General features: G+C 50.9%; 1 protein-coding gene across 1 annotated transcript in view; it reads right to left on the bottom strand.

Annotated features, from left to right (window-relative positions):
* Window positions 1-15,964: 15,964 nt before the first annotated feature.
* The window catches only part of NPDC1 (neural proliferation, differentiation and control 1), a 120,112-nt gene continuing 108,119 nt past the window's right edge, over window positions 15,965-27,957 (bottom strand). Inside the window, exons 3-9 of the mRNA XM_032780141.2 lie at window positions 25,671-25,766; window positions 24,288-24,464; window positions 23,737-23,803; window positions 22,109-22,193; window positions 21,751-21,830; window positions 21,363-21,459; window positions 15,965-17,362 (exon numbers count right to left, since the gene is read on the bottom strand). Of these exons, the coding sequence (XP_032636032.1) occupies window positions 17,285-17,362; window positions 21,363-21,459; window positions 21,751-21,830; window positions 22,109-22,193; window positions 23,737-23,803; window positions 24,288-24,464; window positions 25,671-25,766 (680 nt within the window). The 3' untranslated portion in view covers window positions 15,965-17,284. The remainder of the gene's footprint in view (window positions 17,363-21,362; window positions 21,460-21,750; window positions 21,831-22,108; window positions 22,194-23,736; window positions 23,804-24,287; window positions 24,465-25,670; window positions 25,767-27,957) is intronic.

Below are 27,957 nucleotides of genomic sequence, written 5' to 3'. Positions count from 1 at the left end.
TGAGGGAACTGGGATTGTTTAGTCTGCAGAAGAGAAGAATGAGGGGGGATTTGATAGCTGCTTTCAACTACCTGAAAGGGGGTTCCAAAGAGGATGGATCTAGACTGTTCTCAGTGGTAGCAGATGACAGAATAAGGAGTAATGGTCTCAAGTTGCAGTGGGGGAGGTCTAGGTTGGATATTAGGAAAAACCTTTTCACCGGGAGGGTGGTGAAGCACTGGAATAGCTTCCCTAGGGAGGTGGTGGAATCTCCTTTCTTAGAGGTTTTTAAGGTCAGGCTTGACAAAGCCCTGGCTGGGATGATTTAGTTGGGAGGTTGGTCCTGCTTTGAGCAGGGGGTTGGACTAAATACCACATGAGGTTCCTTCCAACCCTGATGTTCTATGATTCTAAGCCATCCCAGCCCGTGGAGGAGGTGGTGGGGCACTAAATGATTTGGGCATGATCTGGGGTGGTGCTCTCAGCTCACAGGAAGTCAGGCAAGGGGGCCTGGGAGAGACTCTGGAGGAGACCTGAGAGAGGCAGGCAGACGAGGGAAGTAGCCATGAGTGAAGTGGAAACGTTGGGGCTGGAGCAGCCGGTGTGTCATTGTTTAGGGGGCTGGGGGGTAGAGGCTGTGGTAAAGGACTCTGCCTCAGTAGTGCCACCTTGTGCTGATATCCCTGTATCAAGGGGTGGACTTTTACCACCCAGCGACAAAGGATCAATTGGTTACTCTGGAATGGCTAAAGCTCCTATGGAGGCTTGTGGCCAAGAGACCAGATCTGGGTAAAGGGTTTACTATACCTGTTGTGCCAGGTGCTGCACAGGCACATGCTGGGAGACAGTCCCTGCCCCAGCAAGCTTACAGCCTATAAATGGACAAGAGACAGACAGGGCAGGAGGGGAAACAGACTTCCAGAGAGAGGAGGTGGCATGACCAGGGTCACGCAACAGGGCAGTGGCAGAGAAATTGAATGCAGTTCTCCCGAGTCCCGCCATTGTGCACTGGTCATTAGACCATGTTGGGATTTTAACTGAAATCTTGTTTACGGTGGAAGGGGAGGAGTCTTGGTTTACCAAAGGGCTAAACTCTCCCTGATAGCAAGAAGGGAAACCGAGGCACAGCTGCATTCAGACAGGTGGGTAAGTGACTTTGTCACAGCCCCTTCCTAGCCACACCATGCACTGTGGATGTGTGAATTGTTTTCTGTCTCTTTACCATACGTCATAAGCTGCTCGGGGAGGGCCATGTCTGTGTCTCTGTTGTGTACAATGCCAAGAAATCTGAACTCTCAAGCAGTAATAATGTAGAGCCGGTCAGCCATACGGGGTCTGACTGACTGCTGGTGATCAGAGGGAAGGCCTCAGAGAGCCAGGTGTGCTTCTCTGCACCAACCTGCATCTAGTTTTAACGTAAAATAGCAACTCGCTCTGCAAGAAGAGCTGGGGGTTTCGCTGCTTTACCGTAAGCACTCCGGGGCCGCGCCTGAGTGCACGACGAGACAACAGGTGAACACAGCTGGATGAGAACACGGAGATGCTTGCAAAACTCATCCAAATACAAGCTATACATTGCATGTACAATAAGCCAGGCTCCTCTCTGGAGCGAAGCATTCCATACACCACAGCTGAAACCAACAATTAGCAAACTGGAGAGCAGGATGGAGCAAATCCCAGTGTTTTATATAACTCCTGTGCAGCACCTAGAGATCCCGGTGATGGGTAGGCAGAAATACTGCAGGACAGACAGCAGCTCTGAAAGGCAGTTTGTCTGTGGTGGCAGTAGGGGGCTGGAGACATGGTGTTTGTGTTTCTGTGGGAGGGAGGGGTCGATCTGATCTCTGCAATAGGGCAATTCCCTGACAGACACTGGAGAGCCACAAGCATCCCAAGTTCCAAGGGGGAGAGCAACAAGCTCCGATGTCTGTGGGGCGCAGCTCTAGACCCCACTGGGATGGTCAAGAACAAGGTGAGTGAAGGACCCAGTGCAGGGCTCATGAGGACACCCCACCAATTACAGGCTCAGCCCTTCAATGGTTCCTGTTCACTAAATTGGCTGCCTTGGAGTGGAGAGTTGCTTTGCAGTAACCCGTTCAACCCCTGCCCCAGCAGTCTGCTCAGTGCCGAGCAGAAGGGGGTCCCGTCCGTGGCTGGTTTCCTAGATGCTGCGGTAATACAGACCCTAACATCTGGGCACTCATATGGCCCCCATCAGCAGAGACTCCGATTCCCCTCAAGCATGAATGGCCTGGAGCCTTGCGGGTGTGTTCTTTTGCAGAGGTGTTGTCGAACTCTCATCGTACAGGAGAGGCACTCAGACACAGGGTTGGCTAAGACCTGCTAGACCATCCTTCTTACTCCAATTACTCCAGCACAGAGCCATGCGGTCGATGTGCTGGCCTGGTGCACCCAGAAGTTTTCAGAGTAGCAGCTGTGTTACTCTGTATCAGCAAAAAGAACAGGAGTCCTTGTGGCACCTTGGAGACTAACACATTTATTTGAGCATAAGCTTTCGTGGGCTACAACATCCAGTGAAGTGAGCTGTAGCCCACAAAAGCTTATGCTCAAATAAATGTGTTAGTCTCTAAGGTGCCACAAGGACTCCTGTTCTTTTTACAGAAGTTTTCAGCACTATAACTGGATTAAAATTGCATTTGAATTTCCATAGTGGATGCAGGGCTAGGGCATGGAGCAGCCCTGAGAGCATCAGGATTTATTAGGATTTTAGCCAAACATAAAAGCTCACAGAATCTTCCACACGCTGGGATTAACAGCCTAATGTGTCCCACCATCTTCATCCCGAGAGAGTCTCAATGTGGCATCACCAGCAAGGAAAAGGAGACAAAGTCAGACTGGAAATAAGGTGCAATTATTTTATATCACGGAGGCTAAATTAATCATTGGAACAACGTCCCGACTGATAAAGTTTGCAGATCACACAACGTAGTGGAGTGAAATAATGAGGCCAGGTCACTTATACAGACCAGCCTGGATCGTTGGTGACGTGGGCTCCTCTGAACAAGATGCACTTTAAGAAAAGCCAAATAAAAAGCGATACACCTAGGAACAAAGAATGCAGGTCACACTTGATAAGCTGGGGACTGTATCCTGGAAAGCAGCCACTCCAAAAAAGGCTTAGATGTGATGGGAGATTACCAACAGAACGTAAGCTCCCAGAAGATATTGTAGCTAAGATGGTTAATGCAATCGTGGTGTATATGCAGAATATCTAGCAGTAATAGGGAGATGGTCTCACCCGTAGGCGTTGGGTATCATAGGCCAGGGCACACTAAGCCTCCCCTAGCACAGCTGGTTGTGGTGTTTGCAGGGAAGTTTCTGCTTTTTATTAGGCACCATGAGATTACTGAGAACCCAGGAAGCTGAGTAACACAAACTGCCTGCAGACCCTGCATGGTGCAGATCAAAAGCTCTGGTTCTTCGGTAGAGATGAGCTTTTCCCACAGGACGGCTTGGGGCTCTCAGGAGGGGAGTTGCAGGGCGGCTGGGGGTCTCTGGTCAGCCCAGGGCTCTTCTGGCCATGGGGGCCTTGGGGATCCAGGTGGCCTGGGGGTTCTCCAGCTGTGGTGGTGGTGGGGAGGCTCAGGGCTCTTCCGGGGCGGGGGTGATTCAGGGCTCTGGCTGCAGGGGGGGCTCAGGTGAAAGGGGTGGGGGTACTAGCCTCTATCCATCACCCGTTGTCTCACCTCTGTATTTGGCATTAGTAAGACCATTACTTGGATAGTGTCAACACTCAAAAGATGTTGAAAAAACTGGAAGGGTTCAGGTAAGAGCTAGAAGCATGACTGAGGTCTGGAAAATATCCCCTATAGTGGGAGACAAAACTCAGTCCAAGAGCATGCTACGAGGCGATTTGATCACCATCTCCAGATCCTTAGCTGGAGAAGAGATTGCTGAGGGCTGGCTCTTTAGTCAAGTAGCAAAAGGCAGAACAAGATCCAGTGAGTGGAAGCTGGACAAATTCAGACTAGAACGAAAGGGCAAGTTTAAGAGGGAGGGTAGTAAACCTTTGGAAATGGTTACCTGGGAGCTAGAGGTCAAGTTCACAGCATATGACTTTCTCCATCCCATAATGCCATCCATAGCTCATAGTTTTCACATCATTTTTTGAAAATCCCACAAACTGGCAGCACTTTTGGTCTCTAGCAGAAGCCTGGAGGCCACAGAGCTCTGCACTATTCTCATGAACATTGCAAATATAGGACAGGTGCTTTGTCTGTATTTGCAGATCAGCAGGAAGCACCGCAAGAACCACAGACACAAGGATTTCTTGGAGGACAGACTGGTATGGGACATAGTGAGATCACAGCGTAATGTAGGTTTGCGACGATGAGCAGCAGCTGCTGAATTTTCAGCCATTAAAGGCCACCTTCCTGGATCTGTGTGCTGATGTTGGCCCAGCCCTCCAGCACATGGACACTAGAATGACTGACAGCAGAGAAGCGAGTGGACATTGCTCTCTGGAAGCATGCAATGCCAGATTGCTACCGGTTGGTGTGCGATCACGATGGAGTTGGAAAATCCACAGAGGGGGCCGTTGTCGTGCAAGTGTCCAGGGCCATTTATGGTCTCCAGCTATGCAGGACTGAGTCTCTTCGCAACGTGCAGGACGCAATGGACAGCTTTGCAACACTGAACCGTGTTGGGGCGATAGATGGCACGCACAGGTCTGTTTTGGCACCAGCCTGACTTGCAAAAGAGCACATCATCAGAAAGGGCTGCTTTTCAGTGGTTACGCAAGTACTGGTGGATCACTGGAGATACTTCACCAATATCGATGTGTGCTGGTCAGTGAAGGTGAATGATGATCGCATCTTTAAGAACACAGGGATGATCAGGAAGCTGCATACAAGGCCATTCTCTCCAACCAGCGGATTATATTGAAATGCCAAGGGTGATTCTGGGGGACCCAGCCTACCCTTTGCTCATTAAGCTGTACACTGGCCACCTCAATAGCACCAAGGAGAGATTCAACTCGTGGCTCAGAAGATGCAGAATGACAAGTGGTTTTGGTTATCTGAAAGGATGCTGACAGTGTTTACTCATGAGATTGGAACTCAATGAAAAAAACCCCATCCCAACAGTTATAGCTGCCTCCTGGGTCCTGCACAATATCTTTGAGGCAAAGAAGGAAAAGCTGCCACCGAAGTAAAGCACCTGCCTGCCTCTGAACAGCCAGATCCAGGGCTATCACAAGAGCCCAGCGCGTAGCTATGCAGTTGAGGGAGGAGTTGAAAGAGCTGGTCAGTCCCAGTAGTCAGTCCATGCCTGGGGGTTGGGAGGCTGCTAAGATCTGTGACATGCTGCTCTACATTTATAAACATGCCTGGGGATTTTCCTGAGATGACGACTGCTGTGGCGCTTGTGTGCGTTTACAAGTACTGTTTGCTTTGACTACTGCTGTGCATTTGGCCATATTTGTTATGAACTAATAAAGAGAATGTAATTCTCCAGAATTAGAAGTTGGATTTCCTGCACTGTTTCCTTCCCACACACACTCGTGAAAAAACAACCCCCGGTCAATATAATACAGATTTTCAACATAACCTGAAAGGTTGAAAACCCAAAAGGTGAGAAACATTTGGGTCCATCTGAGTGCACAAATGTAGCCAGTGGTGGCTATGCGTACACCAGCTCTGGCTCTCATAGGTCAGTCTCTGTGAAGCTGTGCCTGGCATGGAGTGCTGGGGGGAAGGATCTGGCTATGTCGTCTGTCACAGTGGTGTAGGGAGCAGTGACCATGGTGTTCGTCAAGGACTGCAAAGGCTGGAGAGTCCAGGAGTTTTGGACCAATAACTCAGGCAGGGTCTGCAGCATTTGGGTTTGCTGCCTGAGAAGACCCATTATGTCCTGTGGCATCTATCTCTCCTTATCCTGCTGGGAATCCTGGGCCTCTCTTCTCCTCTCCTCTCCTCTCCCTTTCTCCATGCTGTCTGTCATATTGGCCTTCCAAGCCCAGCATTCCTGGTCTGATGCAAGGATCTCACGCAACAGATCCTCCCATATCCTTTTTCCTCTTCCTCCTCAGAGTCAAGCATTCTATGGGGGGAGGGAGGGTAAGGTTTCCTTGACAGAAGCTGCTTATAATAACAGACAGATGTACCATCTAGCACAGGAACCAGAGCCACACAGGAAAATTAGTAGGCACCAGGCTTAAACCCCCCCTAAGGAAGTACTTCACACAATGCACAGTCAACTTGTGGAACTTGTTGCCAGGGGATGTTGCAAAGGCCAAAACTATAACTGGGTTTAAAAAAGAATTAGAGAAGTTCATGGAGATTAGATCCATCAATGGCTATTAGCCAAAATGGTCAGGGATGCAACCCCATGCTCTGGGTGTCCCTAGCCTCTGTTTGCCAGAAGCTGGGAATGGGCGACAGGGGATGGATCACTTGATGATTCCCTGTTCTGTTCATTCCCTCAGGGGTACCTGGCATTGGCCACTGTCAGAAGACAGGACACTGGGTTAGATGGACCATTGGTCTGACCCAGTATGGATGTTCTGATGTTGTTATTGAATTTACAGTCACAAGGAAAGGGGAAGATAAGTTTCAAAACTCCCTTCCCTTATTCTCATCAAAAACTTTTAATAAGAAATGCACCTCAGCCCAGCAAGCATGGCCCACCAGGGACAAGGGGAGGAAGGGTTTTCTGTTGCAGGAAGCTATAAAGTGTTGTTCCTGGGTTGAGTCCAGGGCAATGGCAGTGAATACTGGCTCTGTTTTCCCCAGGGGTGGTGATTTTAGCTGATCTCGCACTCTTGGGGAGCACAAAGACACAGAGAGCTCAGCTGCTCCTGGCATCCCTAAGCCACTAGCCTGTTACTGCCATGGTGCCAGCCAAACTCATTGCAGAGCAGCATGGGAAAGCACCCTACCATGCAGGAGGAAACCAGCAGCCTTCCCTAGTAACCTTTGATAGAGGATTGCAGAGCATCTCCCTGAACGTTTCATCCAGATTGCTCAGGAGGATAAAAGGACCGTCCGTGTGCACATAAACTGCTCCGCAGAATCCGGCCCCACCACCCAACCCAACAGAGGACTGAAAAGCAAATGCCAACTTGACCTCTGTTGTATTGCTGCTGCTTCTCATAGAAGTAAAACAATGAATGAAAAGTCCATACCTTTGTCTGGTTAGCCTGGGGATGGGTCTGGCACCAGCTTTCAATTTAAGCATTATAGTGTAAGGAAAAATGCAGGCGCACACTCACCTGAGTTCCCTTCCCTTTCATCAAGCTCATCCGGCAGGACTGGCTAGACTGCGGCAGAGTCTCAGACAGGTCCTGGCTTGTGACATGGCTGGATCTCCCTGCCCCGGCCTCCTCCTCCTCTGTCTCGGGCTCCCCCAAAGTATCCACAGAGCATGCAGTTCCCTGCACGCAATCGGTTGTTGGCCTCCTGTCCCTGGCCCTGTGGTGTCCCTGCCATAGCTCCTTTGCTTTTAAACAGCACTGCTGCTGTTCCCTGCCATACCCCTTTGCCTGCATCACCAGAGCAATCTGCTTGTAGATGTCCACATTTCTATGGCTGGTCAACAGCCTCTCCTCCCCGCCCCCCAGCCCCAGGAGACGCGATATTTCCTGTCTCTTCTGGGCAGAAGTGTGCCCAGTACCCATCTGTGTGCATGGACCCAGCACGGTTGGTTGGGTAGCTGCACACAAGGTGAGCTGCTAGGCGTGTACGCCACGATGGGCGTCTCTGTGATCCCTGGGCAAGGGAGTATAAAATGGTAATCAGAGTGGTCACTGTCGCAGGGAATGGGGCATTGTGAGATAGCTGCCGGAGGATTGTTAGGGTCACTGGAGGTCATGCGGCGTCTAACCTCACACTGGGTTGATCTCACTAGGTTGACCATGGCTCAAGGCTGTTGGGGAGGTGATTTTCTGTCACTAATGGGGTAACTGTATCCTCAGGAGAGTAATCTGAGTGCAGACGCATACACCAATAGATCTGCGCAAGGCAATTTACCTCAAACTAACTTTGTAGTATAGAGCAGCCCCCAGATAAAAGACTCCCCTCTCCCCGACCAGATTTTGCAAACCCAGTGTAGTAAGGTAAGTTACCAAATGACAGAGAGAACAATGACCCACTGCTCTCTACATGCTGCTGTAACAAACTGTGATTGCATCAGGGTGAGTTAGTAGGAACTGATCAAAGGGCTGAAGGGATTGAATCAGGGAGAAAAGATTAAAGGGGCAAATGTGTAGCTTGGCTAAACAATGACTAATTAGAGAAGGAAGTGGGGCCTTGGACGGGTACAGAGACCCAGGAGGGAAGGAGATCACAGACCAGGTATAACTAGGAATAAAGAGATTAAACAGAACAATGGTTCTCAAACTTTTTGTCCTGGTGACCCCCTTCGAACACCAAGCCTCTGAGTGTGACCCCCCTAAAAATGAAAACCACATTTTTGATATTTAACACTATGTTAACTACTAAATTTAAACCCTGTTGCTTAAAATGAATTTACCTTTTCTCACTGCTTTAAATTAAGACTAAAGCAGATTTTTATGAAATTAAATATAAGTGGAAAAGTTATTTTTAAGTAGAATTTCATTTTAATACTGGACACCAATGACTGATCAGAAGCAGCCAAAAATCAGTGAGATGGATGATGCTGTTCATTTGATACAAGAAGTTTTATTCTTGGTGCTGTTTTAGAAAGGGGGTATCTGACGTCATCCTTCACATCGAGCCGGTTCTGAGATTTCGTTTTTATTGTGAGAAGGCTGGTGAATCCACTCTCACATTCCTAGGTAGTAGGAAGTGACAGAAGGGAGAGAGCTCAGTGGTTTGCGCATTGGCCTGCTGAACCCAGAATTGTGAGCTCAATCCTTGAGGGGGCCATTTAGGAATCCGGGGCAAAAATCTGTCTGGGGATTGGTCCTGCTCTGAGCAGGGGGTTGGACTAGATGACCTCCTGAGGTCCCTTCCAACCCTGCTCTTTTATGACTCTATGGACCATGTCAGATACTAGTGGGTGTTCACTTGCAACTGAGCACCAGAATTACTTTGGAGGCAGCTGTGTGAATTTTGCTTTCACTTCATCATCATTGAACATGTCGACAAATTATTCCTGTGCGTGAAGTGCTTCTGGTAGCGCTGGGAAGTAGTGTGAGAACTCTTTGTGAAGGGCTCTCAAATGTTCACTGATCATTGACCTGAGAGCACTATCAATGTTAACTTCCTCCTCCTCGCTGAACAAGGCAGGTGTCTGTCGGAAATATGCCGTATCTGCGTCCAACTTTGCACGACAGATCCAACTTCATCTGGAAGCCTGATTTTATTAGTCAGGTATATTCATGTTGAACATTTTCCCTGAAGTGACAGACTGAGATCTTTAAGGCTATGAAATATATCAACTAAGTATGCCAAGCAGAGAAGCAATTTCTTGTCACTGAACTTTTTGCTCATCTAGTTTCTCTTTTCGCAGGAAAAACTCTGCCATCTCTTCATCCATCCTCCCTGTGCAAGGAAAAGGCCTGGGTAGAGACCATTGAATTGTGGAAGTCAACAAACGGCTAAGGAGGTGGTGTCGGAGAGAAGGCTTTGGATTCTTTGACCACAGGATGGTGTTCCAAGAAGGAGGAGTGCTAGGCAGAGACGGGTTCCACCTAAGGAAGAGAGGGAAGAGCATCTTCGCAAGCAGGCTGGCTAACCTAGTGAGGAGGGCTTTAAACTGGGTTCACCGGGAGAAGGAGACCAAAGCCCTGAGGTAAGTGGGGAAATGGGATACCGGGAGGAAGCATGAGCAGGAGAGCACAAGATGGGAGGACTCCTGTCTCATACTGAGAAAGCAGGACAATCAGTGAGTTATCTTAAGTGCCTATACACAAATGCAAGAAGCCTGGGAAACAAGCAGGGAGAAGTGGAAGTCCTGGCACAGTCAAGGAACTATGATGTGATTGGAATAAGAGACTTGGTGGGATAACTCACATGACTGGAGCACTTGTCATAGGTTGGGATTAAATGTTCAGGAAAGACATGGCAGGGCAGAAAAGGTGGGGAGTTGCCATTGCAAGTTAAATCAGTCTTGACTGCTCAGGCTCCGGTATGAAACTGCAGAAAAAACCTGGTCTTTCTGGATTAAGTTTAGAAGTGTGAGCCAACAAGGGTGATGTCAGGTGGAGTTTGCTATTAGAACCACCAGACCAGGGGAAGAGGAGGATTAGATAAGGCTCTCTTCCAACAACTAGCAGAAGTTACTAGATCGCAAGGCCTGGTTCTACATGGGAGACTTGATCACCCTGATATCTGCTGGCGAGAGCAATCAGTGGTGCAGAACCAATCCAGGTAGGTTTTGGAATAATGATGTTAGGGAGAAATCCTGGTCCAAGCACTGGAGAAGGAACCAACTAGGGGCAGGCTCTTCTTGTCTGCTGAGCTCACAAACAGAGGAGAAATTAGTCAGGGGAAGCAAAAGTGAGATGGAAACCTGGGAGGCGTGACCATGAGATGGTATCGAGTTCAGGATCCTGAACACAAGAAAGAAAGGAGAGCAGCAGAATAGGACCTGGACTTCAGAAAAGCAGACTTTGATGGGCAGCATCCCTGGGGAGAAATAACAATTGGGGGCAAGGAGTTCCAGGAGAGCTGGGGATTATTTTAAAGAATCCTTATTGAGGTTGCAGGAAAAACCATCACGTGTGTAGCGAAGATAGTAAATATGGCAAGCAACAGCTTGGGCTTAACAGTGAAATCCTTGCTGATCTTAAACACAAAAAAGAAGCTTACAAGAAGTGGAAGATTGGACAAATGACCAGGGAGGAGTATAAAAATATTGCTCAGGCTGCAGGAGTGAAATCAGGAAGGCCAAATCACACTTGGAGTTGCAGCTAGCAAGGGATGTTTAGAGTAACAAGAAGGGTTTCTTCAGGTATGTTAGCAACAAGAAAGCCAAGGAAAGTGTGCGCCCCTTACTGAATGAGGGAGGCAACCTAGTGACAAAGGATGTGGAAAAAGCTAATGTACTCAATGCTTTTTTTAGACATGGAAAACGTATTCCGTTTTTTGGCAGTATCATTGCCAACCACATGTGCCACAATATCTTTGCATGCTGGCAGAATAAGCTCCTCACTTAGTGTACATGGCGTTTTGGTACTGGCAATTTGTAGTGACACAACATAAGAGACCTCCACAGCTGAGGACGTTTGCTGTCGGAAACTTCCATCAGCATCAAGCCTGGCCTTCTTTGTTGCTTCTTGTCTGCATTTGAAAAAATCCACATTTTGATTTTTATGCTCAGGATGGCTAGTTTCCAGATGTCACTGCAGTTTGCAAGGGTTCATTGATTTCAGCAGACAAAACTCCACAGCAAATGACCCATTGCGTTTTTTCAATACCAGAGGTGATGATACCGGTAAAACCAAGTTTAATATAAGACTCGAGACACTTTTGTTTTTTAGTGGTTTAGCAGTACAGGTCGCCATTATTTTCAGGAAGAAGTTTGCACTTGTGTATCTGACTGTTAATTAATAAAGTACCTGTTCAGCTGCTAAAGAATCAAGCCCTTTAGTGTTGTCTCAGTACCAGGACCAGCCATGAGAAAAATGGCACCCGGGCAAACTTCTATTTGGTGCCCTTTCTTTGGAGAGGGAGCAGGGCTGGAAGTGGGGTGGAGTTGGGGGTGGAGCTCGGCTGGAGAAGCCCGGGGCTCTGGGGCCCACACATGGTGATGATGGGGGCTGATAATCAAGCGCCTGGCTGGGCTTATAGTGGGTGGCAGGGCTTGGGGCTGACAACCCTATGTGGGGCAGGACTGAGGTTAACAACCTTGTGCCTGGCGGAGCTCCCGGCTGAGAACCCTCTGCATGGCTGGGCTCCGCCTGACAACCCCAGTACCGGGGTCGGGGCTCACAACATTCTGGATGCCCCAGCTCAGGGCTAACAATACCATGCCTGGCCTGGGTTGGGGCTCGCAGCCCTGCAGCCCTGTGCCTGGCCGGAGATCACAGCCCGACTCCTGACCAGGGGTGGGGGTCAGGTCTTGCAGTGCCACAGCCCCCACCCCAGAGAGTTGAGGTCAGGATTTGCAGCCCCCACATGGTGGGCAGGGTCAAGGCTCGCAGCCCCACAGGGTGATTGGGGTCCGAACTTGCAGCCCTGCGCTGGTGTTGGGGTCGGGGCTTGCAGTAGCAGCCCAGCGCAAGGGGCAAGACTCGTGGCTCACAGCCCCACTCCTGGGCAGGGTTGGGGTTGGGGCTCACAGCCCGGTACAGGGGTTAGGGTTCGTAGCTCGCCAGGGTCGGAGTTCAAGACCCCCCACATAACCAGCTTTGAGAACCAATGATCTAGAACAATGTGTTATTGGCGGGTGAGCTAATAGTCACTGGATTTGTCTCCCAACATAGCTCAGCAGTTTGAGCATTGGCCTGTTAAACCCAGGGTTGTGAGTTCAATCCTTGAGGGGGCCACTTAGGGATATGGGGCAAAAATCTGTTGGATGATTTAAGTGGGGATTGGTCCTGTCTTAAGTGGGGGTTGGACTAGATGGGCTCCTGAGGTCCCATCCAACCAGAAGCAGTGGATGCTGTGTTACTTGGGAGGCTTGTAGATCGAGGTTGCCCAAAGCCCTGGAGAAGTGCACTGGCCCCTGGCCTAGGCTTTTGATGGGACTTTACTATGAAAATTAAAGCCACTTCCAAGTTCTAATCAATGCCCTCTTCCATGTTTGTGCAAGATTCCATGTTACCTCCACACACAAAGGGAAAAAAAAAACCTACCCTGAACATGAGTGGAACAGGGTAAGTCAAAGGAAACAGCTGCATTGTGAATAAACAGAATAATTTCTGCCAAAACCTTCCTGGGCCTTATTCTTCTTCCCACATACACAGGAGGAGAAGAAATCTCATCTCAGACTTGATGCTGTTTGTTGGCTGAAGCTGGACCATCAATACAGGCAAAGCTGGTAGCATCACCTTGAGTTAAGGTTACCCAAAAGTTTCCATTATAAGACCCTGTTTTGAGTTGCTTAGCACGTTGAAAATGTAAACCATTTGGGCTGAAGTTTTCCATGCCTGCTGTCTGCCTCAAGCTGTACTTCTTCAGAAAGTTTCAGCAGAATCTGTTCAGCTGTTTCAGAGAAAGAGATTAGGGAAAAATGAGAGAAACAAGGTGGATGAGTAATATCTTTTACTGGACTCAGCTTCTGTTGGTGCAAGAGAGAAGCTTTCCAGCCACAGAGCTGTTCTTAGCTGAAGAATTCTGTAGCTTGAAAGTCTCTCACTCTCACCAACATTTTGGTCCAATAAAAGATGTTACATCAGCCACTTTGTGTCTTTAATATCCTAATACGGCTATACCAACGCTGCAGCCAACATGAGGGAAAAGGTCATTTTGCTCATGTTAAAATTCTTATGACCGCTTTGAGACAGGTCAGTGGCTTTGGAGTAGGAAAAATACACCCAAATGTAGGCGTCACAAGCCTCTGAAAATTGCTAGCTACATATGATCAGTAGAGACTTGTTAGAAGTTGGTAATAGAAGAGTCAGTCTGCCCTGAGCATGCTACAGCCCAGGTCTGCAGGGACTTCATTGCAGTTGCTCCTCCTGGTGCACTGTGGCCTCAAGTGCAAAACCGAGCATGGGCAGTGGGTGTAATAGGCCAGGTGAGGCTAAGCCACTCCTAAGCCAAGCCCTGATCCCGCCCATACTCTGCCCTCTCCCCCATGCTGGTGCCCAAGCCAGTGGGAACTCTGCTGCCGTCTGGAGGCCTGGTGCTAGGGGTGGCTCAGCCCAGTGCTGGCTCTGGCTGGGGGTCCAGGGCAGTTCGGCTGGGATGTCTCTGGCTGTGGAGAGGGAGTGGGCACTCGGGACTCCAAAGGGTCGGGGCACGGCCTTGGGTGCAAGGGGCAGGGCTGCTTGGCTAGCCTCCCTGAAGGAGGGGATCACATGCCACCCATGGAATGGAGATGGTCTTTCTTGTGCTCGCAAGTTTCTCCTGCTGGTTCTCAGGTTGCATGGAGGAGTCAGGAGCTGAGGAACAGAGCACAGGGCCAGAAGGGTCTGTACACTCCCCTCCAGAACCTGGTGTAGGACCCTCAATGTCCCTCTAGTTTGCTGGCCTGCCATCCCCCCACACGGCAAGGACGGCCTTGCAGCGTGTGCCTGCTTCCTGGTGGTGCAGGTAGGGATCCGATAGGATGGGGACTGTTATGGTGACGCACACTGCCCACTGCAGACACAGGGTGTGTTTACAGTCGACAGAACTGGCAATTCTTTAGGCCCAATTTCAAAGAAAAAGCCAGTGGTCAGTTACACCATGTCCAAAATAGCATGCAAGACTCTGCACAATCATCTCACACATGCAGGAAGAATGGAAGGGAAACTTTGGTCACTTTGGCCGGTTTTCCTTCCCCTGGAGCCAGTATCCCCCACTTGGAGAGCAGCTGAAGGGCTATCTGGAAAGGCCCTTTAGTGAGATGCTTCACAAAGCATGAGACACATGGAGTTGGGCAGGCAGCAGTATCCCCAAACCAAGTGAGGGCTATGAGAGGGGGCAGGTGAATAGATTTTGTTAAACTAAAACCAAGATGCAGCCCCAGAGCTCCCCTCCCACACACCACACCCGGGCCATTGGTTTGAAATATGGTCATTTAATAAAACTTTCTTTTTAAAATAATACAATCCAAACAACAATTACGGTTTCGGGTCAGGAATCAACATTAACACACGACGTACGGTAAAGGATAAGGGATCGTAAAGTGACAATGTAGCCAGAGAATCGTGTGATCAAGGCTTTAGTGTACGCACGGCTGTGCCATCGTCACACAGCTGTTCACATGCACAGTGCCACCAGGGGCTCTGCCATGCACAGCGTATTTCCAGGGGCACTGAGTCACTGGTGGACGACCCAGCGGGGCTGTGTGCCTGTGCCTCATACACATGCAGAGGTTCCGGCTTCTCTCCATACAGTTCACTCAGGGAGCGACAGGAGGGGCAAAGGCAGGAAGCTGCACAGTGAACTCAACGTTCCACACGTGGGATTGGGATGTGGAGCCGCATGAGTGAAACAACCTGAGATTCAACTTTGGGCCAGATCTTATATGCACTGGGGGTGCTCAGCCTGGGGAGTCCATGGGGGCCTCTACAGCCACACAAGAAAGCCTTGAGGGGGGGGGTTAGCCACAGGGGGGTGGGAATGCCTTGCACCCCTACTGCACCCTCCAAACTGGGCCCCACTTCTCATGCACGGTGATTGGCCTGTTACTCACACCCACAAGCAGCAGCGACTCAGGTGAGACTACTGAGGCAATCAAGAGAGCAGGCATGGCCTGGGCAGTGTTACAGACGGGCCCAAGGCTAGCATGGAGGTATCCCAGAATGCTCCGCTCCATAGCCCAGGCCAGGCCTTGGTATTAAGACTTGAAGGGAAGTGGAAACGTGCCCCTTCTGGGGCTAATGAGGTGTAATCCTCGGGCTCCTGGCAGCCTGTGGAGTAGCCAGGTTTGCACAGATGCACTGGCCAGTGCTTGTTCAGCGAAAGGGCTCATGCCCGTGGGACATAGCGTGTGATGGCTGAGAACGGGTGTGTAAATGGGGCAGAGGTTTGAATAGTCTCCAGCTCCTGCTATGACCGTCTCTGAAGTGGCCAGGACACAGCTCCTCTCCCTAGTTGCTGTGATTCAGCATGCTGCTCTGTCACAGGCAGTGGGAAAGAAAAGCTCCAGAAATCAGCGATACGCCTCCTGCCTAGCCCCACTCCTTGCATGATCCCTCCCACAGACTGCGCGGGGGCTGGGAACAGTTTAAAAGTTACACTTTGACATTTCTGAACAAGTGAACTGTCGCTGCTTTTCCTGTTAGAGAGGCGAGGCCATCTCATCACACCATGGTGGCATCAGAAAGGGCAGTGCGGGGCTACTTGCTGCTGGGGTTGGTCACTATAGAATTCACTCTTTCCCTAGGGACCAAGCAAAGATGTTTGTTTTTCTTTTTGCTCCCAGGGCAGGTAGGCCGGAGGACAGCACTGGCCCACCAGACGCCACAGCACTGGTGTCGGGCAGCAGCTGGGCAGTGCACACGCTCCACAGCTTTCAGTTCCACAGCAACTGATTAAATCAACCAGAGAGGCCAGAGGCTTATTTGAATGAGCGAAACAAAGTCTGGCAGGCTGAAAAATCCATCATCAGAAACCTGCATAGCTGGTTTATTGGACAAACTGTTTTATACAACGAAAGAGAGAAGATGGCCAGAAAGGTGTGTGCGCCCTGGCCAAGTTACTTGTTGGAAAATGCTACAAACATGGAATTATAAAACCTGCATCACAGAAGAATTCGGTGATGGGGCAAACTTGCTGTATCAGACCCCGACTCCCAGGGACAGCGAGACAAAGGCACCGAGTCTAGAGTCACCCCAATGGGAAGCTAGATATCAAGCGTGATTTGGGATGGGGTATCCCCCCGTTTGTTCACTGGGATGGGCCAAGCCATGGACTGGGCTGACTCCACAGCTCGAGGACAATGTGCTACGGGGAGAGCTGGTTCCCATTTCACCAAGTTCCTGCCCATGACTCCTTTTGCTCCTGCTTTTGGCAGGACGACATGTAACCTGGGCACCAAGGGCTCTCTAGTCTCTTGGCTGGGGAAGATTTCTGGTGGAGGGGTACAGTGGGACCCAGCCACGAGGAAGGACCGTGGCTCTTTTCGCCAGGTCTACACTAGACTTTTCTTGGAAAGTTCCCCACCCATTTGGCTGTGAGCACTAGTGCACCCTGGGCTCCAGCTGATTGCCAGCCCACCGTGCCAGTCACCTCTGCTCTCGCTAGGCTACCAGTGCTGCAGCAGCACTGGTGTTTGCAAGGGTTGGTGGGACGTTTGCCAGAGTGCCGGGGAGTGAAGGCAAGGCCCTTGCTTCACTGTTCACTCCTTGATCCCCTCGAAAGGTTCCTTCCCAGGACCCCTTTGCACCTGCTGCACCACCAGTACTCTGACTCCACAGTAACAAACAAAACAAACCTGAACGTGGAGACACTGCCACCCCTTGCGCTGTCACTCAGCTACCTAGCTGCCCCCTCCCATCTCCCAGCAGCTGAAATAATACAGGGAACACAGGACAGGGAACAAGCAAGATCACAACAGAAAGAACCAGGAGAAGCTAGAACCAGGAGTGACTCCCCAAAGCTGTTGGCAGGTGTGTACTGAGTGGGGTCTAACAGTCTGGCGGTGGATTCTGGGAATCCGTGCACTGAGTGGCAGCCTCGTCCGGAGTCCCTCGGGAGGAGCCGAGTTGCTGGAGGTTTTTGGCATTCTGCATATCGGTCCGTAGCGAGCTTGGGCAGGAGAGAGGTTACTGGTGTGACTTGGGGCCCGGAGGGGGTAAGGTGGAGTCGTCAAAAAGGGGGTTCTTCACTTCCATTTCTCCAGTCTGCAGCGGTTGGTAGGGAAAGAAGATGGAGGGAGATGGAGTCAGCAGGTCAGAGGTCACAGAATCTTATGTCAGCCCCACCTCGCTCTGAGACACTGTTTATTATGAACAATAGCCTCCCACCTCGTCCTCCCCAGGCAGCGCAGCAGTGCCACTTTCATTAGCAATTGTGTTGCAGAAGGGCCTAGAGCAGGGGTGGGCAAACTACGGCCCGCGGGCCGGATCTGGCCCCTCAGGGCGTTGGATCCGGTCCGCGGCGCTGCTGCCATCATGTCCCTGCGGCCCCCGGGCAGGGGGGCAGAGGGCTCCATGCGTTGCCCCTGCGTGCAGCTCCCATTGGCCGGGAATGGAGAACCACGGCCAATGGGAGCTTTGGGGGAGGTGCCCAGAGGCGCAGCAAGGGCAGCGCACGTGGAGCCCCCCCACATCCCCAGGGGCCACAGCTCTTCCTGCCCTGGCCCTGGTGCGCGCCGCTGCCACCCTGGAGCTGCTTGAGGTAAGCGGCATCGGGCTGGAGCCCGAACTCCTCCTGCACCCCGCCCCCAACTCCCCGCCCTAAGGCCCCTGCCTGCATCTCACACCCCTCCTGCACCCCAACTCCCTGCCCTGAGCCCCCTTGTATACCCAGCACCCCTCCTGCACTCCAACCTCCTGCCCTGAGCTCCCTGCTGCACCCTGCACCCCAACCCCCTGCCCTAAGCCCCCTCCTGCACCCCTGCCCTGAGCCCGCTCCTGCACTCCACACCCCTCCTGTACCCCAAACCTCTTCCCTGAGCCCCTTCATACAACCTGCACTCCCTCCTGCACCCCGACCCCCTGCCCCAGCCCTACATTTAAGGCTCTGCATACAATTTCCCCACCCAGATGTGGCCCTCAGCCCAAAAAGTTTGCCCACCCCTGGCCTAGAGGCTCCGGCCAAGATCAGGGCCCTGCTGTGCCAGGCGCTGCACAGACACACAGTGAGAGACAGTCCTGCCCTGATTAAGATCGGGGCCCCATTGTGCCAGGTGCTGCACCGATACGCAGTGAGAGACTGTCCTGCCCGGTAGTGTAGATGCAGCCAACTGCAAACATTCTTCCATTGACCAAGCTCCATTTACACCAGGGGCTAGGCCACCATAGCTGCAATGCTCCGGGATGCCACAACCCCTGAGCACCGTAGCTACGTCAACTTAAAAAGGAAGTGCAGGCCATACCTTAGACAGTGTCTCCACTAGCAGTGCTTTACCGGGATCCGTGTGCCTCTATACTATACGACCAAAGCCCTCCTAGCATTGACACAGCTTGACTGGTAACGCTGTGCTTTGTACCGGTAAAACTGAGCGAAACAAGCTACACCAGTCAACGTGTCATTTTGCCATCGCTGCTGCATCTACACGATGGACTTCTGCTCACACAGATGCATTGATCTGGGATCACAGCTCCTCACACCCCTTACAGACGTCATTATGCCAGCAGAAGTCTGCAGTGTAGACTGACTTGAGACCTGGTCTACACCGAGACCCCCAGAGAACCCTCAATTTCATAGTTAAGTCAACCTAACCCCTGGCATACACGCGATTAGGTTGACAGAAGATTTCTTCCATTGACCTGGCTGCCGCCTCGTGGAGGGATGGGTTTCCTACATAATGGAAACCCCCTTCCAGCCACGTAGGAAACATTTACACCGAGGTGCCACAGTAGCACAGCTGCAGCACCGGACCTGTGCCGCTGTAGTGTAGACATAACCTGAGCCCCAGAGCCTGCACCCTGGGCTTTGCGACTCACTGCTGCGGGGTTGGGTTTTTTGCAGTGTGGATGAGGGAAGTGACATAGCTGGGATTGGGACCTGGGTGTTCCCATCTTGTGCTCTATCCGCTGGCCCGACGGCCGCTCCAAGAGCCGTCACATTTCCATTCTGAATGCAGCATTGTAGGAGCAGATTATGGCACTTGCCGGTGGTTGGATCCCACCCTGGCTTTGTGAGGAGGTGTAGATGGTATAGGCTCTGGTACCCTTGACCTCTGCCCACCCTCCCTGTGCTGAGGTGACAGGCTGACCTACCTGGGCTGTGCTGATCACAGGACTTTTGGATGTGGGCTTTGGCCAAGTTACCCAGCAGATGTAAGTGGCCAGCTGGGGATGGAGCTGCCCAATAAGATGATTGGCGGGGAGGAGGGGTGAGAGAGCACACAGCTGGGAATCTCTCCAATGGACAAATCTGAAGGCCATGCCCATGTTCTCAGCGGGGAAGGGGGGGAAAGGAAACACAGCCCCACTGAGGCCCCCCCTTGGGGGGACGCCGCTGTCGGCCAGCTTTACAAAACCAGCCCATGAGCCAGCGTGTGCAGCTCTGCGGGGACTAGGAGCTGAAAAATCTGACAGGAACCAGCTGTTTATTCCCCAGACTGCCAGTGTGCGCCCTTTAATGGGCTGTAAAGTTGTAATGATGACCCTTAATCTAGGTCCTGATGGTCTGGCAGGGACAGCGATTACCATGTGAAAGACTGCACTCATGTTCTCTTTCCGAGTTATTGCACCGGAGCTTGTACCAAGGCGGGTAGGCACTGCCACTGGCGAGGGAGGCCGCTGTCGCCAAGCCCAGGAAAAGAATCTGGGGGGTTGCAGCTGAGGCTCCCTAAAAGCACATCAGCCAGAAAACCCCACCTGGGGGGTTACACTGGTCAGCATCTCCTGGGAGGGAGCAAACCTGGTTTCCTTGCCTGATCTAATCAATATCACCTGGCCGGCCCCTTGCCTGGTTAGCTGACAGATGGGACGTGCCCCACTTCATTCCTGCACTCAGTGGGGGAGAGATTCAGAACAAGCCGTGACCAGGCACAGCCAGTTACTGGGTCTCTCCCCACAGGCTGAGGCCTGGTCTACACTTAAAAACAAGTCAACATAGCTATGGTGCTCCAGGGTGTGAAAAATCAAACCCCACTGCCGCAGCTATGCTGTCCCAACCCCTAGCAGAGACGCGGCTAGTCCTGTTGTCCCGGCTGCCGCAGCCGTGCTGTCCCAACCCCTAGCAGAGACGTGGCCTGGTCCTGTTTATCTGGCTGCCGCAGCCGTGCTGTACCAACCCCTAGCAGAGACACGGCCCAGTTCCATTTACCTGGCTGCCACAGCTGTGCTGTCCCAAGCCCTAGCGGAGATGCAGGTAGGTCCCGTTGACCTAGCTGCTGTAGTTAATCCACCTCCCTGAGAGGCAGTAGGAGAATTCTTCCCCACCACACTCCTGAGTGACAATTAAGCCAACCTAACCCCTGGTGAAGAATTCTTCCACCAACCTAGTGGCCACCTCCTAGGGTTGTTAACAACCCTGGATTAACTACCCTGATGGGAGAATCCCTCTGGGTCCCTGCAGCAAGTGTCTGCGATGCAGCGTTTCCCATGTAGACGAGCCCTCAGTTTTGATTGATCATTTTCTGTTGATTATAAATGGTCAGCAAATATGCATCGTTACAAGACCATTCATATACAAGTTGGAATGGAATGTTTCAATCTTAGTAAAGCTTTTTGCTAATTTCCCACTGAAGGTTTCAACTAAAGTGATACACCCCCGCCACACAGTTGGGTTTCGTCAAAGCAGCCAGTCAGCTCTACTAAGCAGCAGGGTCTGGATCCTGAACAGGATTATTCGGAGTTTCTTGGGGGGCCTCCTTCAGCTTAGGCTGAATCCCCTTCTGTGTGAGGGGATGGGACGTCAGGAGGAGAGGGGTAGGATGAGAATCTCAAGGAGGAGATTTTGCACGAGGGCCATTTTAAAAAGGTCTTGTTACAAAGAACCAGTTGACTGTTCTTTGTAAGGGAGAGGGTTTTGGAACTGCCTGAGAGCAGGGATCTCGTTCCTCCTCCCCGTCTGCCCGGCGCCGAAGGCCCGGCAAGGTCAGGCAGCGCGAGCTCGAGTGGCTCCCAAGGTAGCTCGCAGGCTCTGAGGCATGATGGCTGCAAGGGAGCATTGAGAGACCCCCATGGAACGGGGCGGAGGAAGCGCACACACACACTGTCAACTTACAGGAGCCAGCCCTGGGCACTCATACACCGTGAAATCACCGTCTTCGTTCTCCTCGTCAGAGGATGCCGAGTCAGGCAGTTTGGGTTCCTCTTTATGCCTGAAAAAAGAGAGGCACATAGAGATGGAGGTGAAATCCAGAGGGGAAATTTCCTCTCCAGCTGCGACAGCGCAAACCCAGCACTGTCTAGCAAAGCAGACCCTCCCTCCAGCCAGGCTGAAGCAAAGGGGATTCCCAGCACCATTCTATTGGCACCGTCTCCCCCCGCCCGGGCATCTCCTGAACTGCACTGGGAATGTCTTCCGAGAGCTCCTGATCCCGGCTCTGGACTCGGTGGCCCTGTTAACAGTGGGCAGCTGGCCGGGCTGAAAGCGGGAAGGAGTCACTCACTTTTCCACGGAGAGCATCTGCTGCTTTTGGTGCTGGTAGTGGTACATCTGGGCGCTCTGAGCCAGCTTCTGATCCCCAGGCTTCAACAGAAAAACAGGAGCTGTGAGCTCCAGAGAGCGGCTTACTCTCCATCTTCCACAGAGCCTCCAAGACAGACTGGAGCCCAGAGGCCAGGGTGAGAGACAGGTTTTAAACAGGAATATAGACGACTTCTTTTAAAATACCTCTACCCCACCTCCCCCTTTGCGTTTCACTAGCCTCTCCAGAATTCATGCAGGGTTTGCTCAAAGTACAACCTCAAATGTTAAAAATGGACCATGCTGCCAATGGGTCTGAGGGAAGGTCTGGAGCAGCTTACCGAGATCTTGTCGTATGGCGGGGGGCCAGGCAGCTTCAGAGCTGGGTAGTCGGTTTTCTGAGCTAGTCTGATTTCCTTCTGCAGCCTACAGAGGGGACAAGACAGTGGTTAAGCAGGAATGATTTAAGGGACATGACCCAAATTAAACCTATCCACCTTCTTAGCTTTCTTAAATTCCCTTTTCAACCATTCTCCCCTCAAAATCGAACTACCATGGCTTGGCGCTGCAGCAATGAAAATTCCTACCTGCAATTCCATAACAAACCTATGGGTCTGGGTTCACCCATCAGGACAGGTACCTACACACACGCTGAGCTAAAAACCATCTGAGCATCTATCTGCTTGCTGGCTCTGACCAGGCAGGAAGCACTGAAACACAATCCTCCCACTCACAGGTCTGGAGAGAAGCAGTCTTGTACCTTTCAATGGCCTGCCTGTTCTCCAGAGCTGAGCAGAGAGCCAAGCATGGGTCAGGGCCACAAGGGTGTAATGAATAGCGTAGAGAAGGCTGATTGGGAGCTTCTGTTCAGCCAGTCCCACAGCACAAGAACAAGGGACGTTCAATGAAACAGAGCAGGAAATTCAGAACTGATCAAAGGAAACTGTTTCCTGACTGTGGAATTAGCTTGTGGAACTCACAGTCACAGGCTGTGAGGAGGCCAAGAACTTAGGGATTGGAGGTTTATACGGATAACAAGAACACCTAGAATTCTCACTGCTCACGCTAATGGGTGTTGGAAGGAATATTAAATCTCATGCTCTACAGAGCAAGCTAATCTCTCCGAGTGCTGGGGAACGGGAGGGAATCTTCATGAGGGACACATTATTCCACATGTGCTACTACATGGTTTCTCTTGCTCCTTCCCCTGAAGTATTTGGTGCTGGCCACTATCAAAGACAGGACACTGGGTGAATCCAGTCTAGCAGTGCCCATGTTCTTATGAGTTAAGTCCATTCATTGCAGCACCAAGCCGTTGAACACTGCTCTAGCGATCACCCAGCACTTGTGGAGTGTGATCTGCTCACAGAAAGCAGGCCAGAAGTCGTCCTGGTTTCAGGTGGTTACCCTGAATCCTTACATATCTGGTAAGCTCACTGGAACAGGGGCTGTGTGTACAGCGCTGACCATAACAGGGCCCTAGTCCATGCCTGGGTTTTTAAGTGTCCCCGATAAGTAATCGCAGCTAGAAAGGCTCCTTCTGACACTGTCTCCTAGGATCTATTAATTGGCCGTCACAAGTGAGTCTATCCAAGCATGCGGCACCTCTCTGCCTTAGAACTCTTCTCAGGAGTGGCTCCCACCCATTCAGCCTGGCTCCAGAGCGTCCATCACCACTGCGCCTTGCACAACGATTGCTATTAAGTATCTGTCAGGACTCTGGGCCCACTCTTTCTTGCTTTATGTGCCTCATCCTCCCGCTTGCCTCCTGTGGGTGCAGATGAAGATGCATTTTGCACCGTGCCAGGCGAAGGCTTAGCCTGAAGTCCCTAGCCCAAGGAGAGCGATTTCTCTATTTTTTAAATCCTTCCCCAATCCTCTCTCAATTGCACAGAAGTCCAGGCACAAATTCAGTAGGACACCAGGCGGAGGCCCAGCCGTTTGCTGGAGGAGGTCCCGGCTGGCTTACCTGCACCAGCAGATCGCAGCCACGATTAAAGCAACGATGCCGGCGACAGAGAACACCACGATCATCCCTGCAGAGGAAGGAACACAGCACAGAGCTCATCACCTGGTTGCTACTGACCAAGATAGCCCAAAATGGACAGAGGGGGTGGTTATGGGCTGTGATGGTTTGCTGGTGGGGGCTCCCTCCCTGCCCTTTCAATAACTATCCCCTCCAAGTCCTGTAACACCTACTCCACTGGGCACTATTGCTCACACACAGCTTCAGTGATTGTTATTGTACCAGGTATGACAGTAAACCTAGTGACTCCACAGACACAAGTGTTGTCAGTCTCAAAAGCAAACTGAATTCCATCTCTCCCCACTGAGAAACACAATGAACTTCCAGGAGAGGCCAGCCTGAGCTGCAAAGCTCCTCTTCAGAGCCAAACTGCCTCAAGACCCATCACAGACACAGTGGCAAGCCCTGAGGTGCTAAACCAGCTCTCGCACCCCCGCACAGCCTGGATCGGGCCCATCCCTAGCTCTGAACTCCAAAGGGAAGCTTGCACCTACCGAGTATCAGGAGGTCATTTGAAGTGACATGGAACACCTCCACTGGAGAACTCTTCACTGTCTTGGTGGTAGCGGTGGGATGAGATGTCACAGCCCTGTGGCTCGCTCTGTTCTTCTTGGAGGACTCTCCTCTCGCCCCAGCGGCTTCAGGATGCTTCCCTGACGGGGCCGGGGTGGCTGTGCAAGAAAGCAGAGACCACCAGCATCAGCAGACGCAGCGTGACCTGCCAACACCCAGCTCTGGGGCAGGTAGCGGAGATATGGACAAAGAGATGAAAACCATCGCTACTCCCATTGGTGTTTAATGAGTTAGCGCCGACCAGGATGCACCATCTTGCTGTTCACAGGGATGCAATACAGAACCCCAGAACATGCAATACAGAACCCCAGAATAGAGGGGCTAGATCCCGCAGCCCTTCAGTGAGCTTAACTTCCACTGCAGCCAATGGTCTTGTGCTACGACCACAGGATTGGGCCCAGAGCTGGTGGGCGAATCACTTGCGGAATAAACGCAAAGTCAGCAACCGCTCTCCTCCGTTCGAGTACTTGTGCCCCCCATTATAAAATACAGCCATAAAAGGCAACCTTATTGCCCTGGCATCAGCAGTGTGGGTGCCTCTTATATTAGGAAATGAGACTACAAAATCTCTCAAGAAATCCCAGCTCATGAGATGGAAAAGGGAGAGAGAGAAGATAAAATTTCCAAGGTAGGGAACATCTCTCCCCAAAAGCATCTCCCTTTCCCCCGGTCAAACACACAGCACTTCTAGAGCGTCTTTCATCCAGAATCTCCCAGGAGAGGTTGTCCCTCTTTTACAAACTGAGAAACTGAGGCACAGAGAGGTTAAGGGAGTTCCTCAAGGTCACACAGAGTTGTGGTCGAGCCAGGAACAGACCCCGGACCCCTGCTCTAACCACTAGCCTGCACTGCCGTGACATGCTTAGAGGAGGGAGTGCATGTGTTCTCCAGGCCCTTGGTTCTGCTCCTGCTGAATTCAGGAGCCCTGTAATATGGTGTTTACGGAGTAATGAAAACTCCATGGCCTGTTCTTTCCCCAGCTCAGCCAGCCAGGAAATGCCAGAAACACTTCCCTGGAAACCTGGTAATTTAGGCCAAGAACTTAAACACCACTCTCTTAAACTGGCAGCAGGGATAGTAAAACGGAAGCCTTAATAATCACGGCATTTCAGAGGGCTCGTGTTTATTTACTGTCCATGGTTTTCAGCCTTCGAGAGGAGAGTCTGAGTTGTTGATCACAGGGGTCTTGTCTGAACATTGGGACCATTGGCCTCAGAGTCACTGAACGCGGAAAGCAACGCAACTGCATGAAAGCGGCTGGGAGAACAGGCTAAGGCGAGCAGGTGGGCAACTTCTGGACTCACCATCCTGGAGCAGATGGAGGCGAGTGGCATCCTGCCTGGCCAGCACGTCAGCTAAGAAGTCGATTTCTTCCTCTAGGTTGGGAACAGAAGTTCTCCCTGAGGAAAGAGAGAAAACTATCGTAATGATTTACTGCTATGGAGCATCGGGGGCAGACGGGTCCCCAAGGAATGGTCAGCTGCCCACAGCAACACGTGCTTTATACAGGACAAGGATCCAGCTCTGCGGCTGGACAGCAAGTGACAGCTTGGAGCTCCTGAGGGAGCGGTTTCCTCTGTAGGCAGGACTGAAACACACACTGTTAATAGAGGGCAGGGATTCTGAAACTGGGGGTCCAGAGGTTATGTGGGGATCACGAGTACATGCACAAAACAGAGCAACTGCAGTAAAATACATAATTGAAATATAATGTTTTGGAAAATGACACACACCTTTCCATCACAATGTAGTGTATTTACTTCAAAAAAAAAAAGTAATTTATAATGTAACAGCCAGACACACAGGAAGGTGTGGCTCTGTGGGGTGCTTACAGGGGTTATAGCCACCTCAAAATTTGCCTTAGCCCCTGTGCCTACCCATCCCAGCGCAAAGGCCAAACACTATGCAAATTAAGGGTGGCATGGTATGGCATTGCCACCCTTACTTCTGCAATTCTGCGCTGCTGCTGGCAACAGTGCAGCCTTCAGAGCTGGGCACCCAACCAGTAGCCACTGCTCCAGCTGCCAAGCTCTGAAGGCAGCGCTGCTGCCAGCTGCAGCGTAGAAGTAAGGGTGGCAATGGGGCGCTAAACCTGCTGTGAAAATGGATCTTGATAAAATTCTCTCATGTCCTCCCAGTATTAAACAGTAACAATTTTTAAAAATAACTTTTCTGCTTGTAATGATAATAATTCGATAACGTTTTAGTCTTAATTTACAAGCAATGAGAAAAGGTAAATTCAGTTTAAACAATAGGGTTATAAATTTAGCATTTAAAATAGTGTTAAATATACAAAATGTATTTTCAATTGTTAAAGGCAGGGGGTGGGGGGTCGCACTCAGAGGCTTGCGGTGTGAAAGAAATCGCCAATACAAAAAGTTTGAGAAACACTGTGCTAAATCCTGCAGCCCGTAGGTGAGTGTAGTCAATGAGTCTCGTGTTAAGACTGCAGGATAGGCCCGTTAGCTGGTGAGAACTCCTGAGAAGAAACAGCACCCACCTGCCTCCCTAGCAAGTGTCTCTGCAGCAGCAGCACACTGGCACCCTTTACAAGCAGCACTGGCAAATGTCAGGTGTCTCTCTCCCAGTCCTGTAATTCAGACCGTGAGCTCCCCCTCAGAAACACAGATAAAAGTTGGAGGGGCTGTGGGTATCATCTTCCCCCACCCCACTTGAAAGAGTTGTTAAGCAGAACTCAGAAAATCCCACTGACGGGCTGGAAATATTTCACTGCTCCGATGGAATCAGAAGGTGGTGGCGAGCAGAAAGGACGTCACAGCCAAGACAGCCTTCTGTACAGGTTTCTCACATTGCGATCATAGCCGCTAGTCCCAGATAAATCTCATCAGAGCAAACCCAGAACCCTAAAAGGGACAGATCTTGCCTGCAAGTGTGTATCAGCCACTGAACTCATTTAAATGTTTTATTAAAGCTAATGTTAAAATTGTCTAATACACAGGTCTAAAAAAGAGTTTCTATACACCTGGGTATAAGCTTGAATTATCCAAAAGCCCAAAGCTTGGTTTGAAAAGCCATAACATTCATACAGTACATAATCTGCAATATCTCAAATGAAGGTTAAGAAATGCACCGATCCAGTTTAAATACTAGCATCCAAATATTCCGATACATCACTCACAAAAAGTTATACTAAGAATAGTTTGTGGAAAGCAAACATAGCAATGAGCACAGATTGTCCCTCAGTAACCGGGCATTTAGGATAGGTTGTCCCTCTGTAAATACAATCCATCAGAGCAGTATGTCAGTTACTTTCCTGACTTGGCTTTTCAATGGCACTCTAGCTCCAAAAGCCAAGAAAAATATTTGCTGCAATCACAAGGCTAAGAAGAAAAATACGTCTGTTTAGAAGCTACCTGGGAACTGACCCTCTGCATTTGTTAGAGAAAGACAACAAAGGTACTGACCTTTCACATGTGATAGCGGCAGTTGTAGGGTCTCTCTTGAACTCAACAGCAGGTGATGGTGCCGGAGTGGGCTGGGCATCAGAGGAAAGGCAGATCAGGCCAGTGAGTGACCAGCTAGTGTGTTTTAAACACAACTTGCTCTACCTACACCAGGTGCAAAGTCCTG

The sequence above is a fragment of the Chelonoidis abingdonii genome, chromosome 24, assembly GCF_003597395.2.
Source record: "Chelonoidis abingdonii isolate Lonesome George chromosome 24, CheloAbing_2.0, whole genome shotgun sequence".
Taxonomy (NCBI): domain Eukaryota; kingdom Metazoa; phylum Chordata; order Testudines; family Testudinidae; genus Chelonoidis; species Chelonoidis abingdonii.
The sequence above is the reverse complement of the archived record's forward strand: the minus strand, read 5'-3'. Positions and strand labels throughout refer to the sequence as shown.